A 17,785-nucleotide genomic window follows, 5' to 3' on the forward strand; every position below is an offset into this window, starting at 1 on the left:
GTACTTCCATTATAATACTTATTCTGATGATACATTCTGCACTCTCCCTGGTTATCATGATGTAGTTGGATTAGTATGGACCGTTTGTCACATAATGTCTGTGAGAGAGTTGAATCAAGTGTTGCAAAAGATGGCATAAAGTATTGTATTAGTTTACAATGGTCATTATGACTTTTCACAGATTGTGGGAACACGGAATTCTTAAGAAGTGAAATGCTGGCTTGAGACAAAGGAATACATATGAAATGTATGACTCACTGTGTATGAAGCTTGCAGTTTAGATACGTCAATACATTGTGTCTGTGTTTCTATGCTGCGGAATATTGGATGTAAATAATTTAGCTTTTTGTATTTTGATTTTATGGTGTGTTTGCTGAAAAGTTGGTCTATATTTGATCCTTGGCACAACGTTTCAGGCATACAGTACATATTATCTAATCCAATAGTAAAGAGGTAAGGACCTAGATGCTATTAGTGAAGAGCACAAAATATCAAGATGAAAGTCATCGTTGAATGAATACCAATAAAGTTATTCAACCTTAAGTAATAGAGGCTTGCAGAGTTAATTTGCGTTGCATTTTCCATGAAATCCAGAAAGCTCTTTGATAAGTGTCTTCGAGTGGAAAGCATCATATGCTCATAAATAAAAGCAATAAGAGTGTACTGAATGGAAGAGCAAAGATCAGGATTGGTTAATGAAAGATGAAAGCCTCCAAGCAAGAGATGTGTGCATTCAGATCATTTGACATACATATTTTCAAAATTAAATATACACTATTGTTTACGGGTGCTTCGAGGAATTCTGCACTGTTTACAGATGACCACAATATAGAATGAACACATTTAAGTAACATAAGTTGGTTGATCATATATAATTACAATTCATACGTCCAGCAAGTTCGATGCAGTATGTTGAGTTGTGTGTAGCTTCAGAGACATTGCAATTTTATAGCGTCATGAATCATGATTGTCTAGAACAGAAACTTCAATACCTTTGCAGCGACTCCTCACACTTAGAACGTTCCACGCTTAAGACATTCCATGCTTAGGACGTTCCAAGCTTAGGACGTTCCATGCTTAGGACGTTCCAAGCTTGGGACCATCATCTGATAAAAGGGAACTCTCAAGATGCTTGATAAATTGTCCTTAAAAAGCTGTAAGACACATATTTCCAGTCAAATCAATCATTCTTGGAAGAATCATGGTCAGTTTATTCTCCAAATCTACAAATAAAAAAGTACCCTAAAGTAAAATAAAAACGTTATTAAACTTCCTTATGTATTCCGCATGTCCATAAAAGTCTATAAAACTAATATTGAGTGAATTTACCTTCAGCTTTTAAAATAGAATTTTCAAAACTCAAACCATCCCACCAGAAACCAGCTTTACTCATGTATATATTTAACAAACCTTGATTTCCTCTGTGCAGAGCTTATTTCTACTTATAATTGGAGTAAACCCGAAATCAGAGTCCAAAACTACAGTCTCAGCTTCACAAAGGCTCCAGCCAATTGTTTGTACTCCAGGAGCTTCAGCAGCAGCTTCAGTTTTAATTGTTTAAGTTTTAGTAAAAATCATCTCCAAGCGTAATTATTTGTATGTTATAAGTGGAAGTGGAAGTCAACTTTTTTATTTGTTTGTGGGTTAGCGGCATACAGCTTGTAACACTTTATCTTGGTCCGAGATTGGTAATAATCCTAACGTTGTCGTGTCCTATTGACTACTAACTAAAAGAGAACTAAAAGGGTCATCCGCTTGTGTTCCAATATACCGTATTTTCTGGACTATAAGTCGCACCAAAGTTTTAGCCGGGGTGCGACTTATACACCGGAGCGACTTATATGTGATATTATGTGTTATTTTCGCACTTGCAACCACATTTCATACTCCAGTGTGACTTGTATATGTTTTTTTCTTCTCTATTATGCATTTTTGGGCTGGTGCGACTTATACTCCAGTGCGACTTATACTCCAGTGCGACTTATACTCCAGTGTGACTTATATGGTACCTAAAACCACTTTTGTTTGTTCTTTTTTCTTTTTCTTTTTTACAGGTGCAATGAAGGAAACAACCAATCCGCATGCTGGAACGCCACAGACTCATCCCACTATAACAGACGTAGAGTCATTCCGGAGGTGCAGAATGACCTGGAGCGACCCCCCTCCCAGGACCTCTCTGCTCCACCGCCCTCCTCCCCTCACCCACACTCCATCCCCTTACTGGAGAAACACCTGCCCATCGTGACCACCTCCAACGGTCGCTCCGACCTGCTGGGCCGCCTCACAGCTGGACAAGGGGGCACGTGTCCTGGCATTGCCCCGGTGCACTGTCGGGGAATGGGGGAGTGCGGACAAGGACTTGGAAGTGTGGGTCGAAATCCCTTGGTGCAGGAGCTTTCAGAACTCGAGAGTCAAATCCACGTGATCAAACAGCAGCTGCAGTCTGCGATGAGACGGAAAAGGGAGTTAGAACAGTACCAGGCGGAACACCAGACTCCTTCTAATCAGCCGACCACGCAACAGGCCAACCAGTTTTCCACGTACACGCAGTCCCACCAGCAGACTAATCAACACACAAACGCACTACCAGAGTTTTGATGGCTGTTAATGTCAAGCGAAACCTGGTTGGACTTTTTTGAACCCTTTTCGGAAACCTCCTACCAGTAAGTTCCATGGCTGACGTCTGGCTCAGGAAGCACTACAGGGGGCAGGACCCTCCTTTGGACTGAGGTTGTAGGGTGGGTCAAGAGAGCGCGCTCACTTTGAAATTCCAGAGAGACTTCCGGCTTCTGGATTCGAGATCGGTTCGGATCTGAACGGTCGACACCAAACACTGAACCTTAACCAAAATGTGTTCTGATGTTTCACTGATGCTTTCACTGAATAGCTGTGCAATCTCCCCCCCCCACCCCCCCACCCCCCTCCTCTCCCCGTTTCTACTCGTTTTTCCCATCCTGAATCTTCTCTCCTTCTTTCTCCACCTTTCCTTTTCCTTCATCCAATCTTCCATTTCCTTGACGGATTTGCTTGCAAAGAAGATAAGCGCAACCATAGATATGAAGGCTCGCTGGTGTTTAAGCCTAATGGGCTAATTCGCCTGCGTCTAATGTAAATGACCCTAAGTTGAACCCGACCAGTTGCCGTATGTGGTTAAGTCCCCAGAGTCTTGCTTCAGCCTTCTAACAGCAAAGAAAAAAAAAGAGAATTTTGATTAGGCTTTTGATGCCCTTTGATTTCTACCCTTTGATAACCCTTTTCTTAAACTTTGGTCCCATCCAGGGGTCAATTTAGAGGGCTATTGAGGTAAATGTCAAGGTGTAATGTTTAGTTATGTAACACAGTGGGTTTTTGATTCTTGGTAATGCAAACGTTGCATCATTATGGATCACTGTGTTGAACTGTCCTGCCCTTCACAGATAACACTGCTGGTCTCCTGAAGAACTATTCGAGTTAGTGTGTCAGAGAAAGTCACAGCTCATGCAAGATGCAATCTGTTCATCCAAAAAAAAATATTGTATGCAACACATTTACATTCCCAAGGTATAATGTAATGTTTGGCTGTTGGGCTGTCTGTTCTTTACAGATATCTTGATCTTCTTTTGAGTATGTTCATTTGATGGAAATATGGTTAAAATGTGTATTAAAGCAGTTGTACTTGAATTTTACAGTTAAGCAGCAGTTCAAACATATTCCTCACTTTCATTGAGGAGTTTGTAAATGTTTTCTATTTTTCAGGGGCCATTGCAGAGTTTGAGCCAATCACACTAACATACTTATTTTATAATTAGTTTCATCTGATTTAGTCACTAAGAACTGCTTTTACAATATATTGTATGACGTCAAGACTCATTTCAGTCCAATCTGGAACAGCTCCTTACAACACATAGCTCAAACTTTTTAGTGGAAAATGATATCAACTTACATCTCAATTTTCCCGGCTTAGTGATGTTCCATGTGGGGAGAGATGTGTCCCCCGGGTGCACACACGAGCCCCCTCCTCAGGCCAGTCCTCATGTTGGGATCCAGCTGGAACGTACCAGGCTGCATCTTGATCCTTGATGTTATGTCACCCATGAGAGCATTCTGAACTACTCTTGTTCTGTATTGTCATTTGTGACCTTTGAGGAGACTTCGACAGGAACAATCGGAGAACATGGCTCCAAGGAAGCGTTGGACTCAGTAGACCTTTCAAAATAAAGCAGTCATTTGTTGTATGGAAATGAAACATAGACTTTAAATAAACCTTTCATGTCCATTTCAATATGCTTTGTTAAGCTAATGGAACATACAGTAGAGGTAGATTTATTGTCAACATAAATTACACCCTAGGTTTCAACAAATAAGATCGCCCAGTAACCAAATATGACTTAATCATATCTTACGGAGAACATGTTTTTTTGTTCTCAGTTGTTTGTTTCCGGTAATATTTCTGTTCATGAAATAGAATTCTCTTTGGCGGTGTTTTTCACTGTTCACTATTCAAAGCATTGAAAAGTATCACCATGACACACTCTGATATGTGCACACTGGAGGAGTCCTTTTGTGAAGCCACTGTTCTTGCACCTGAATTGTTTGGATGTTATTAAAATTGACCTCTCTTGTTAGACCATGTTCTCTTTTTGAATTAACCCACACCACATCCAATATTTCTTCAATTACCTTTCTTGCATTCTTTCTTCAGCTTAGCTTCAAAGCCTGTGTGCAGCGGTTTAAACTTTAAACTAAACACAAAGGTTACTTGATCACACAATCCAAATTGTAGCAAATTTAAAGGTTTTCTCTTCCACTGAGAGGCACAAATAGGTCACTGAAATGCTGCCTACATCCATTGTTTTCAATTGCAAAAAATAAATAAATAATGTTTTGGCTGTTTCGTGTTTCATGTAAACATACTTTATCATGGTTCAAAAACTCCCTGTAGCCATATACACAAACTCCACGTTGCAGTGGCATTTCGTTGGCGGTATCCTTCTCTGCCGTTGCTCGTGGACAGCAATTTGGTAAACTAGGATGATATTTCATATAAAGATGTGGCATGGTCAGTGGTCCGGTGGATGGGTCTGCCGGTTTAGCCTGAGTTACTGCAGGGGAAGCTGGATCTGACAGTGCTGAAATGAATACCTGACAGAGCAGAAGTGATATCTGCAGGGACTGAGCGGGCTGAGCTGTCACTGTGCTTTGTGCCCGGGGGACTTGCTTAGCCGTAACACATCCACCAAAGCCACAGCTGAAGCAACATAAAGAATATAAACTGCTTATTTGCTGGTTTAATGACAGAGCTGATCTATTAAACTGTGTCACTTGGTCAACTCTTTTGGTCAGTTTGCTCACTCAACATATAAACTTTCCCCTAGAAACAACAGCATCGTCCAATCTTCACCTGAAGATGTTGCATTACTTAATTGAATCAACTTGCATTGAAAGATTTATATGTGGCATTGTAATTCTCCCTAGAAACAAAGAGCACCTCTTAAAGTAGCACTTACTAACTTAACAATTTTGCACCTTTAAAAAAAAAGAAAAGAAAAAGAAATTAAAAAAGAATTTTACAAAAGGATTTGTTGATATCTAATTCAAGGTCTTGTTCATTGAAATTTTAACCAAAAAAAGACAAAATCAAAATGTTAACACAAATTTTCTGTTAAATCTAATTTATTATTTTTTTTATTTTCTTTTATCTAATACGTCAACAATCTGGCTCTGTCCATTTTTCAGATTTGGATGTCTCAAATTATGTGCAAATTTGGCAATTTCTAGACATAAAAGCCCCTATTTATTATGTTAATATTCCGGAATGCTCTTTCAGCCTGTGGGTACCCGGGCTCTTAACAAATTGAAGAGAACCAGAAAGCAGGACAAAAGGGACAAAAGGGAAACAGAACCAAGAAGAAATTATGACTCAATCCCTTATGTCTTGGGACTGTAGGAAAAAAATGCAACACGAAATCCCTGTTTATTTTAAACCAGGCAACACTTCAAGACAAAAACTGGTTCACCCAAAGGACAAGACGACACAAAAACAGAGCAATGTAGTTTATTCTATCTAATGCAGTGAAGAAAAGTGTGAAGAGCGTTACATAGGAGAGACTAAACAGCCTCTGCACAAGAGGCTTTATCAACACAGAAGACACTCGAGTTCAGGACCACAGAGCGCCGTGCATCTCCATCTTGAAGCCACAAACCACTATATTGAAGACAGTGAGGTGCATTTTCTTCCTGTAAAACTGCAGTGTCTTGACATAAATCTTTATATTATTGAAAAGAACAACTGGGCGAAGCAAAAGTGGCAAGAGTTAAATTGGTATCTGTTCCCCTCAATAAATACGATTGGTTGTGTGTTGCGCACTAACCCTAACTTTTGGCTGTACAAAGTCATAAGTTATAACACATTGTCCCTGACTTTAATCATAAGGGGAAAGGGAAATCGATTAATTACAGCATACATTTCAAAGAATGAGGAAAAATACACAGGTTTTATATTATTAGTAACTGACCATTGGTTCATGTGTCAACCGAGAAACTCTTCATGTTGTATAACGTTTTGGAAGTGTCGCTGTATAAGGAGTGCACCTATTGTCAGACTGTTATGCATAATGACAATAAATTACATTCTGAGAAAATTCTGAATTAGTTGGAACTGCTCTATAGAGTGGCTCTTCTTTTCAGATGTGTGCACCACTTTGCATCTATAATGTGCCGCTTTACAGCAGAATTCAATGCTAATTGGCTAATTCGTCTGCCCTTCTTGTCATTATACTGCTGCAAAATAAAATTATCAATTCAAAAATGTATTTTGTATTAAAAATAATGAGAATAAACACACAGGAGAGCACATTTTGCTACCGACTATTTATTTTGCGGACAAACCAAAACAAATGTGGAGCATTTCCAATGAAAGACAAGTTTGTTTTGTTGTCAAAGAAAATACATTTATAACCACAATGATAATGATATATATGAAAACATGGTGACTCTGGTCATGCTGGGCAGCTCCCAAAAACAAATCACATCACAACCAACTGGTTGGGCAAGGAGGGCGTGGGGTCTGACCCAGGGAGCAATGGGTGGGCTTTAATGAGGCTAGCCCCATCAAAAGTAGTTTTAATGTCATTTTACACATTTTCCACAGGAACCATAATAAAATCAATTGTAAATTCATTCCAACCTTTGTGGTGGTGCTAGCCCCATTGTCAGACACTACAACAATCATCACAGTCACACTGTAAAGATGAGGTGTGTTAAAAACCTCTCCCTAGATTCCATGAAGTGGGTATATAATATTAACTTAAAGTGATAGAAACAGTGGGAACATACAGAGAGGGATATCAGACATAATAATAAAATACTAACAGTTAAATGTATTACTGTACATAGGGGCTCCTATGGCACTGCATGTGCTCATCTTTCTTCAAGGATGTCCCACTCTTCCTTGTCATTTCCTCCAAAGGGAAGAAACACAGAGACTGATACCAAAACATATCCAATTTTACAGCAGGCAGACAGGTCCAAATGGATCATACGTCATCGTCAAACAGATTAACAAAAATCTTTACAAAATATGACCTTGGTCATGTAATATACAGAGGAGATAATAAAAAAGATTCTGTTCTTTTTTCTGTACAAATGACAAACATCACACAACAACAACACCGATATATTTACTCGTCTTCAGAGACAATGTGGTGCGCACCTGACAGGAAGTGAGTTCAAACCAAGAGAGTCAGCTGACAGAAGTGTGCTGTGTTATAACGGCTGAAGCCAGTGCGTACTGGCCGGAGGGACGTCCAGCCAAACTGAAAGAACTTGTCAACAAGGAGAGCCAGGCAAATATCTTGACTTCTACGGAAATCAAATGCTTGTAACCATTTAACAGCATTTAAATGTTAATTAAATTCAATTCTTTTGAGCACTCTCCTCTTTCTCCTGCAGATGACTGACACGGCATTGGCTTGTACACAGATGCCTTATGTCCTATGTACAGACTAAATGAACTAATGATCTCCAATGTAAACACAGGGACCACACTGTCCATCCATGTTCAAACAAACCTCTCCATACTTTATAAAGCTTTCACACAACGGATCGTCCTTCCAGCCAATGCAATCGTGTGCAACCCATTGTCAGGATACACCACTCGCTCATAAAAAATGTACAAAACACTGGCCTCTGACTACAACACAAGGAACCGACAACACAGATTACGTTTCGAATGGTTTTAGGACAAGCCACCTGTGCTTTTAAGTGAACGCAATCTTGTGTTGTTCTCTTGGCTGTGTGCGGCAGATGAAGATACACCATTGGAAAAGATATCTGTGTTTCCGTTCCCCGGGCGAGTCGAACCGATGCTATCAGTGGTGTGTGAGTGTTTCAGCCATCGAAGCCACGTTGTCCCGCGTCTCGTGTCATTGGGTCTGGAAGTGCTGTGGAGACGCGAACGTGACCCGGTGCTGCCCCCTTAGTCATGTGACCTCGGTCATGGACGCCGAGTGGTTCTGCAAAGACATGACGGGAATGGAGAGGGAGATGGAACGGAAAGGAAAGGAAAGTGCAAAAGGGGCAAGATGGGAGGTAAAGGAATAGAGGGTGAAATCAAAGTCAGTGTTAGCAGAACGAGGCGGCATATTAGAAAGGAGAGGTGTTGATTTTAGAGCATGGGTCATCTCTGTAACAAAATGAAATAAGAATGAGTTAAAATTAAGGAGACAGGAAACAATACCACAAATTAAAAAGAAAAGCATGCCGATTTAGAGCAAGAGAGGATGATTGTAGGAAGACAGGATGGAAAAGAAGGACAATAAAAAAGAAAGAAAAATAGACACACACACAGTTATATTTAGTTATGCTGTTTGCAAGTAAAAAACAAAACATCAACACACAAAACAACACATTCAAATCACATTAGCAGTGAGTAGCAGCATTATTGCATTTGTCACATATAGCGCACTGGTTCTCAAACGTTTCCCTCACCAAAGATAATTTTTGGTCTTTTGAGCGCCACCACATCTAAAATAGGACTATTCTAAGTATTATGTGGGGCTAAACCAGATCTTAAATAGGACTAAACTATTGCAATACAATTCTAAACATGGACTGACTCAAAAGAGGACAAAAATGAGGATAAACTGTATAGGATGGATTTTTGTTTTTTTGTAAATAATAAGAAAAAAAAGACACACAATTTCAATATTATGCACATGAATAATTATAGAATAAAACCTTTTCAGTCACTACTTTATAGTTAGATTTAGGTGTTGCCATTCTCCTTATGTTAAAGAATCTATGTGACTGAAGAAAATAATGACAGGAAAGACATGTTACAATCGCGTTCAATTGTTTCAAATTGCTTGAATAAAGAATGTTAGCATGATTTGAATAATTGTGTCACCTTAAGAAAAGCTTGTTTTTTTTTGTCTTTTTTTAATCCAATCAGATTTGCTTCGAGGAATATTTAAAGTCAACATGTGCTTTATTGAAGATAAAGATCAAGCGGTTTGAACTTACTTACTCTAATTGTTTTATAGCCTTTTCCTAAACCAGATGAAAACAACCGCTGTTGTGATTTTGGCCGTTACACAAATAAATTGAATTGAATTGGAGGCAGATATTGCTTGTGACAGAGATTGCAGATTTAGAAGCCGGGTCCGATGCATGTTGTTTACCTGTGCGCTGAGGGTCTCCAGGGGACTCTCCACTCGAGGGAACGTCATGAGAGGCAGGCCGCGGTATTCCTCTGGCTTCTGTTTACCCGCTGCTCCGTGCACGCCTTTGAAGTTGTTCACCACACACACGCCCTGAGGACAGACACGCAGCTGGGTCAGTGGAACGGTAAAGACAGGGGAAAAGGAGGTGGCAATGCACACGAAATACCAAACTCAACCTATAGCTGGAAGTAAAATAGCACAATATTCTCTTTATTCAGGAAGTTGCCACAGGGGCTGCAGTTATCATTCCGGTTGTGTGATTTTGCATAGGGTTGACAATCTCTGAATTTTACATACAGACGACAAAGCCGTTTTCAAGCCACCCACGGAAACAGTGTTTGTACACAGTAGGTTTATTCAAATTAACCTACTTTGTATAATATTTTAGCAGCAAGTATTTTCTCTAGTTCCTAATTTAAATGAATGGAATTCCCGCTTGACCGGAAATTCAAATCATGGAACGTGTAGAGACATGATTAAACATGTATTGTATGTATTGCTTGTATGTAAATGTAACGCTTCTGGTTATTCCATCAGAGATATGGTAAGATTCTTTCATTAAGATGTTCTGAATCTGAATCTTATGTACAAGAACAAACAGAAAAGATTTGTATTCTGTCGAGAAAGTATTTTGTCTGTTGTCTAATACAGTGAAATTGTCCGTCTAAATGGACAGAATGGAAAACACCATAAACAGTAAATGTAAAAAACAAACAATAATACAACACCTCCAGACAGCGCCTCCTGTGTGGCTCTACTTTCCTCATTAGAGTGTGTTGTAAATGAGACAGAAATTCACTGTGATGTGTTGAACATTAGAAACACGGGCCGTGCTGCCTGGTCTGGACTGGATAATCAAAGCAGCCGGGGGGAGCGTCTATCCCCTGACCAGCCGTGCCCCGAGGCAGACTGCACAGAAATGAACCACACGCCAACGAGGGGAAGCGCAAGGTCCTTGAGTTTGTAGAGGTTGAAAGGCCCCAAGCTCCTTTATGGGTCAGTGAACAAAGGAAATGGTCAGATTATACTTAAAAACTGTGTGAGTAATGTCTGGTTATCTCCAGCTTCATGGAGACAAGCAGGTGGCGGACCCCATCAGGAACGTTGCATGTAGTCCACCTCTATCTAAATAAACCCAAAAATCCCTCAACATTTAATTTAGCGTTATTGAGCCCTACAAATGTAATCACTCAAATACAAATGTATATTCTGATTTCTAGTGACTTTGATTCAGGTAGATTTTAGACATTTTCAAAAATAGTTCTGTTGGTTTGGTAGAAAATGTATTTTGTTTTTTAAAAGTGCTGCTAATATTCTATTTGTTTCTGCAGTTGCATTTATAGTTTTGACAAGGACTAAACTGGAATACCTTGATCTCTGGCTAAACAAACTATCCCACCTACACAATCATTATAAATATTTTCTTATTTTGTTCCGTAAGTTAGTAGTCGTTAGTAGTAGTAGCAGTGAGTATTGATGACAGAACATTATTATTACTAAGGTCCTTGGATCAGAAACTGTTGCTGGTTCCTCGCACCCGTTTTCGGACCAGAGGAGACAGATCCTTCCAGGCTGTTGCCCCCAGACTCTGGAACGATCTTCCGTTCTCCCTACGGTCACTGGACTCAGTTACTGCTTTTAAGGGTCAGCTTAAAACCTTTTTATTTAGTCAAGCCTTTTAAATGCACTTGTTTTACGGACAGATTTTACTGTATATTGTTGTATATGTATTGTTCACTGTAAGTTTTTTGTGTTTTTATTGTTTTATTCTGTGTTTTGTGAAGCACTTTGTGACCTCTGTCTGTGAAAGGTGCTGTATAAATAAAATGTACTTACTTACTTATTATTTTTATTTTTTTCAAATTTCCAAGGATATGCCAAATGTTCATGGACAGATTTTGTTGAAGTTGTTTTCATTTCTCTGTTGCATCTTTTATTCTCTGCCCGGCAAAGGCAAAGTGCACAAACGAATGAAAAAAAGTCATTGTTGATATCGTGTCACCGAAACGTTTTTAGATGACAAATGCTTTCATTCTGCTTTGGTGGTGGTTTCGTAAATGAAATAAATCTTTGTTTTTGTATGCAGCAGCCTATTTCTTGGATGACATCTGGAATTTCTGCAGTACTTTTTCATATCATTTTTTTCATGTACATGTAGTTGAAAAATGATACCAAAGAAAACAGTGGATGCTGTGCAACGATATATGATTTAGTTCATGAGACAAATTCGTCGTGGCTTAAGAAGTAGAAATATATTTTTTCATGCTTTGTAATGAACCGTGGTGAATAAAGGGACATGCAATCTGATTTATGCTAAAATCTGTTTTCCCATATTGTGACTGACCAACACACTACATAACTTTTCCTGCTTGTCTCCTTGGAGAGGTCATTGCTTTGACTTGGATCCTCCATAGAACTGTAATGATGAATAGAAAACAGATTTGATTCAACTTCAAAAGGCTGTCGCTTTATGTTACATCTGCCTAAAGCCCAAACATGGCCATCGCTCAGTATTCAGACAAACGTGTTGGTTAAATTGAGTGTTTTACATCTTAATAAGCAAACAGGATTCTGATCAAACACATTTTTGCTTTCATTTTTACCTAAAAGCCAGAAAAAACTGTGCATGTCAAAGCAGAGGATGTATATAAACACAGAGATGGAATAAGTTACTAGTAATAGAGGATGCATGTATGCACCAGGAGAGAATATAACCAGCAAGATTAAATAAATTACCAGTTGAATCAAAGCAATGATCCTATTTCTAGTCTCAAACCTCATCAAACTTCATCTTCTTGTCCTCCACATACAGTTGTTGTGGAAAAAATATAATCTGGCCCTTTACTTTTTAACTTTCAATCCTATTTCTAATCAGATTTAGTTCTAACAGCCTGACAACCCCTTTTGGTCTGGAAATTTACATGTCCGGACTCCCTGGAGTGGCTGGGAAGTCCCACGTTATGTTTCACACTAGGCAAGACATGTGAATTGAATTAATGCAAATGTTATGTACTGTATCCTTCCTGAAACCACTGTTTCTTTGATGTCCCATTTGCTCCTTGGTTCCTTTGTACCTGAGAGACCAGTGACCGGGAACTTCTGTGTGTGTGTGGTCATGTGACCGTCTGTGATTTAAGGCAGGGGACAGACGTGGGACGGAAGAACTTGGGAGAGACACATTTTGGGAAGCAGGCAAGAGACAGACGCGTGGACTCGGCCTTCCGTGAGAATGGCCGAGTCCACAAGAGTTTCTTTCTGATTCAGCCACAAGATTAAACAGTTTGAAACGAGACAACTTGCTTCTTTGTCTTAACAAGAGATTTTTGCCACTACACAGTTCATCCAGAGTCCACTCAGCATTCTTCCCTTTTGTCCCGTACCTTGGCTACACATCCAGCTCAGATTAGACTCACACCGTTCTAAATCTCCAAAAGCGCCTCACTACAATCCCTCTATATCTCCGGCTAAAATCTTGTCGGGGAATCACTCGCAGTTTATATTGGTGCATCGCCGAGTCCCATTCTCCGTTGGAACACTACGGGGGGGATCTGCGCCGTATTTTATACCAAGACTCTCTGTACCAATTAACGCACCTCCCGATAGTAGTCCATCACCTGTCCACCGCGTCCCGATGACAAGTCTTTAATAAGCTCGATTGGCAACATAAGGTCACTGTGTGAGTTATACGCGGATGGATTCGCTTCACGGTTTGCTGGTAATACGCTAAAGATGAGAAGGTTCAAAAGTGCTGAGGCTATGATTGACTTTCGGATGTCCATCTTTCCCCAGAGATCACTCACTCAGCACATGTCAATTTTTATGACCCAATCATTGGAAGCTTATAACCTTCATTAGAGAACCGCGGTGGATCTCCCTCGTAACTCAAGGACGAAGCTCTCCTCTCCATTTGAAATTCGCCGGTAGATTGCTTAACTCGTCCGTTCTCGATGGCTAATTCAGGCAAGGATTGGAATCTTATGCTAAAACTGGACAGATCGCCTCCACAGCTTCCATCATAACCTTGATTGTCCAACTCAATGACTTCAACCCTCCACTAGAGCTGTCTCCAAGAATCCCACAGCAGTCACCAATCATTGCTCCACATTTCATTGTCAAGGTTCAAATTCCGTGCCAGTGAGCAAAGGAATACAAGTCTGAGTGGTAAATCACTTTAACCTTAGACAGTCCTTGAATTGAATGCCATTTATGGGCGCCATGCTGAATGTGTGGACCATACGATCACCAGACAAAGCATTCAAACTAAAAACTAACTGAGAAGGTAAGTGTATTGGTGAGGATTTTAAGAAGACACTAGTATATTCAAGAACACTTTTTAATATCCTGCGCTATGGCTCCAGGATATGGTTGCAGCAACAATGCAAGGTTCTTTGTCAGCCTGAGCCTTGTAGGATCAATTCCCTCTAATACAACCAAAAAGGCCAAGAAAACTCAGAGTTGTGCATTTCATTGGAATAATTGTGACTAATTGATATTTGAATAGTAATTGTTTGTTAATATCTGCGCTCTAGAACCCAGGCCAAAAATGTCAAAGTAGAATGAAAGTAGAATGCCACATCTGTGATTTTCATTTTTAGACTTCATTTACTGGTATATTTTAAAAATTAATGTAGGAAATAATAGTTTTTGAAGTTGACTAATCAAAAATGAATCACTTCCAATACTGTAATTGTTAGTTGCAGCTTCAGTCAGTCATATCTTTGCACTGGTTCAATTCTATTACCCCAAAACAGTATATTATTATTATATAATAATTATTATTATAGTATAAATACTATAATTCCATCACAGCAGCATCACGCTGTCTTTCTCGCTTTTAGGAGCGAAAAAGAAGGACATTAAGTCTGCTGCTCTGTGTGGAGTGATCAGTAATCATCTTAATAAATTGTAATGGTTTGTTAATGAGCAAATAACCTTCCTAGTATCTAACTCTGTTAGGCTGTTCATTTCTAATAAAGTCCACAGTGGAGCGTGCAGATTTCTCAAAGCGTGAGCAGGGGAAATCTCCTACTTTATTTATATTAATGCTGACAGGCTCTGGGATTTTCTTCTTTGCTTGGGAGCACCAGTCTAGTCGGCACAATTTATTCCTTTGTTAAAACATTTATTTTAACAAGGCACATAACAGGATTGCCTTTATCCTTTTTCTGAGGATAACAGAGCATAAATAGAACTGTTCTAGTAACTCCACTGGCGAAGAATCTCAAACTAAACTTTCACAAGGATGCAGGTGACAAACTCAAAGTCCACTCGGAGCAGGTCTAAAACTCTTCCCCTTTCTGTGAACTTCTCCCAGCTCTTCAAAGTGACAAGTGTTGAAGAAGTCTGAACCTGTGTGAACCATCGTCCAAAGGTGAGTAAGCGAACAAGGTTTTGGGCAAAAATGCAGTGCAGAAAGTAAGTGGGAGGTAAGAAGAGTGGGGAAGAGGATATCATTTTACTTTAACCTGCAAAGACTAATTTCACAATGCATAGATTTCCCTAGTTTCACTATTTAGATGATTTTTTGGTTTACTTCCTGGTTGGACATGGGAAGCAGATGTAACAGATAATTCCGCTGTTACTTAGCAACCAGAAGAAGGGCCAAAGCTAGTCTAGTTTACATAATAGTTACTAGTTTAGGTCCAGGAGTCCTCGAAGGTTGGAACTTGGACCTCAAAAAGAAGTTTCTGCGTTCCAGCATGAAATCGTAAAAACTGTGAGCAATACACAACAGTGTGTGGACGGTAACGACTTAAATCAAACAATAAAACCCAAGAAGGAACATTTGAGTGTGAACATTTGCTTGTTTTCATTAGCTCTGTGTAGATGTTAGCAACATTAGCACATCACTGCATTTTTTTATAATTGCAGTGATGTGCTAATGTTGAAGAAGTAGCAAATACGCATGTTCACAGCCAGAAGGGGGCAGTAGAGAGCAACTAAAGAGAAACTAGGAACAGTTTTGTTTGATTGGCTAACTCGGATAAACTCGGAGAAACTTGGGGTTCTGAAAAGCTGCCCGAGTTTCCAAGTAGGAATTCTGAGATAGGAGAGTGTTCCAGTGTGAATTTACATACTGGAACTCAGAAAATCCAACCTCCGAGGAAGACTGGAATGCAGCATTATTATTTGACAAATAACATACACAAGAATATATCTATTTTGTTTAATTCATGTTTAAAATGCATGGAAAATTACTCTTCTTAGCGTTATTTCCATTTTTGATTGTGTTTTTCTTCACAACCTGCTACTTGACTGATATAAACTATCCCACCATGCAAAGTAATAATTAGAAAAACATGAAAACCTGCCAAATGCACTGTACAATTATAGTTACACAGAAGTTGTTGACATTGATGTATATCTTTTGTATCAAGAGGCGTAGCAAATTGTAGCATGAGATTCTTCTTTGTTTTGAATTCATTCGCGAAATTGTAGTTGTCATCGTTCACTTTTCATGTAAATCTCCAAAATAAATCCAAAACACTTCTTACCAAAAACAGAGCCACAGCAGAGCCCAGTATGAACCCGGCCACCACGTCGGAGCAGTGGTTGCGGTACTCGGAGACGCGGTTGAGCCCCGTGAGGAAGGCTGTGCACAGAGTCCCCAGGCACAGCACCGGTTTGGCCAGGCGACTCGACTTGGTTTTGATGGTGCTCGTGATGTACATCTGAAAAGAGAAACAATACTTTTTATTTCCCTTCAAATCCTGTTGCAATTGCACAGGCCAAAAATATGTCACAATCTTACATCAGGCGAAAAGAATTCCAACAAAACAAAGGGTTTTTCAGTGTGAATAAAATATTATAGAGGCAAGGTGAGAACCGGGGGATTTTAAGGTTTCTACAAACTACAAACTACTGTCATCCAGTTAATCCAATACATTTTCTTTGGGGTCAAGTAAAAGCTTTCTCCAAAATACAGCTCCTCCATTTTTTTGTCCTTTAACTGCTTTTCAATACAAAGAAAAAAGGTATACATTTTGAAATACAGCAGAATAACCATATTAAACCTTTGTGACATGGACCCACTCTTTTCAAATCAAAAACAAGTTCTTGGAATCAGAATCTATTGCATATCTGTGACCACAGTTGTCACATATGCAAACGGAACATGAGCTTTACGATACGCTCAGCATTTCAAACAGAAAATTGTGGGGCATCTTTAGTAACGTGAAAGACCATTTGGGGTCGGCTGCAAAGTTAAACCGTAGAAGTGTTGAGGTTGGACATGTCTGCCTGTTATCACTTCCTCACACATTGGCAGAATTTATGACACAAAGACATAAAAAGAGCCCTCTGTGTCTGCAGTGTTCGTGCGCCTGGTGGAGGTTTAGTGCTTTGACATTTCTCCAGTCTAATATCACTTTAATATGACCACCAGTCCCAAAGCTGTCAAAGGAGTCGACACTTCTACTGAACAAGTATATTAAGTGTGTGAACGTTTGTTTTAAAAATGGAAAATCATAGAGAACTGTTTATTTAAAGTACATTTGATCAGAATCAGAATCAGGAAAGGTTTATTGCCATTGTCAAAGAACAGAACTCAAACATAGGAACTTGTTGTGGTGATTCAGTGCAACGTAAAACAATGAACAATGATAAAACAACCTATATAAGTCAAAAAGAAAAATAATTTAAATCTGCTATAGGATGAAAATAAAAGGCTCTCTATGTACCGGTCCACCAAATTCACATTACATTTACAGATGTAGAAAGTGAACAGTGCAGTGAGTGATTAAATTATGGTTTATTTTGTATTTATTTATTTATTTATTTAATATGGACATAGCATTTACATGTCCATTTACAACCAGATGCGATGTTTTAAGTGTTTTAGCAAAATATGCAAATTATCAACACCTGTCCATAAGAAGCTTTTAGAATTAAAACCTGTTACCACCCACCTGTCTGCTGGCGAGCATTTTCTATATCTCAAATATTCTCTTACATCATCACTTTTATTTCCGTGGTCAATACCAGCAGGCCATACATCATTTTAAAGCTTATTTTCTCAACAAAACGAATATGTCATTGATTTACATTGAATAATATGCCCCAAGAAGCAATTGTCAATAGTTTGT

General features: G+C 39.2%; 2 protein-coding genes across 3 annotated transcripts in view; one reads left to right on the forward strand and one right to left on the reverse strand.

Moving 5' to 3' along the window:
• The window catches only part of grin3a (glutamate receptor, ionotropic, N-methyl-D-aspartate 3A), a 74,360-nt gene extending 70,871 nt beyond the window's left edge, over positions 1–3,489 (forward strand). Inside the window, exon 10 of the mRNA XM_072455224.1 lies at positions 2,055–3,489. Within this exon, the coding sequence (XP_072311325.1) occupies positions 2,055–2,598 (544 nt within the window). The 3' untranslated portion in view covers positions 2,599–3,489. The remainder of the gene's footprint in view (positions 1–2,054) is intronic.
• Positions 3,490–6,834: 3,345 nt separating this feature from the next.
• plppr1 (phospholipid phosphatase related 1) overlaps positions 6,835–17,785 on the reverse strand; it is an 83,677-nt gene continuing 72,726 nt past the window's right edge. Inside the window, exons 6-8 of one of the 2 annotated variants that reach the window (XM_072455225.1) lie at positions 16,196–16,372; positions 9,660–9,791; positions 6,835–8,492 (exon numbers count right to left, since the gene is read on the reverse strand). In XM_072455225.1, the coding sequence (XP_072311326.1) occupies positions 8,460–8,492; positions 9,660–9,791; positions 16,196–16,372 (342 nt within the window). In that variant the 3' untranslated portion in view covers positions 6,835–8,459. Of the gene's footprint in view, positions 8,663–9,659; positions 9,792–16,195; positions 16,373–17,785 lie in introns of both variants that reach the window. The other variant, XM_072455226.1, reaches the window with a different exon arrangement.

This window comes from Eucyclogobius newberryi, unplaced genomic scaffold, assembly GCF_026437365.1.
Source record: "Eucyclogobius newberryi isolate DKJ021-1_F unplaced genomic scaffold, fEucNew1.0.hap1 SCAF_2, whole genome shotgun sequence".
Taxonomy (NCBI): Eukaryota; Metazoa; Chordata; class Actinopteri; order Gobiiformes; family Gobiidae; genus Eucyclogobius; species Eucyclogobius newberryi.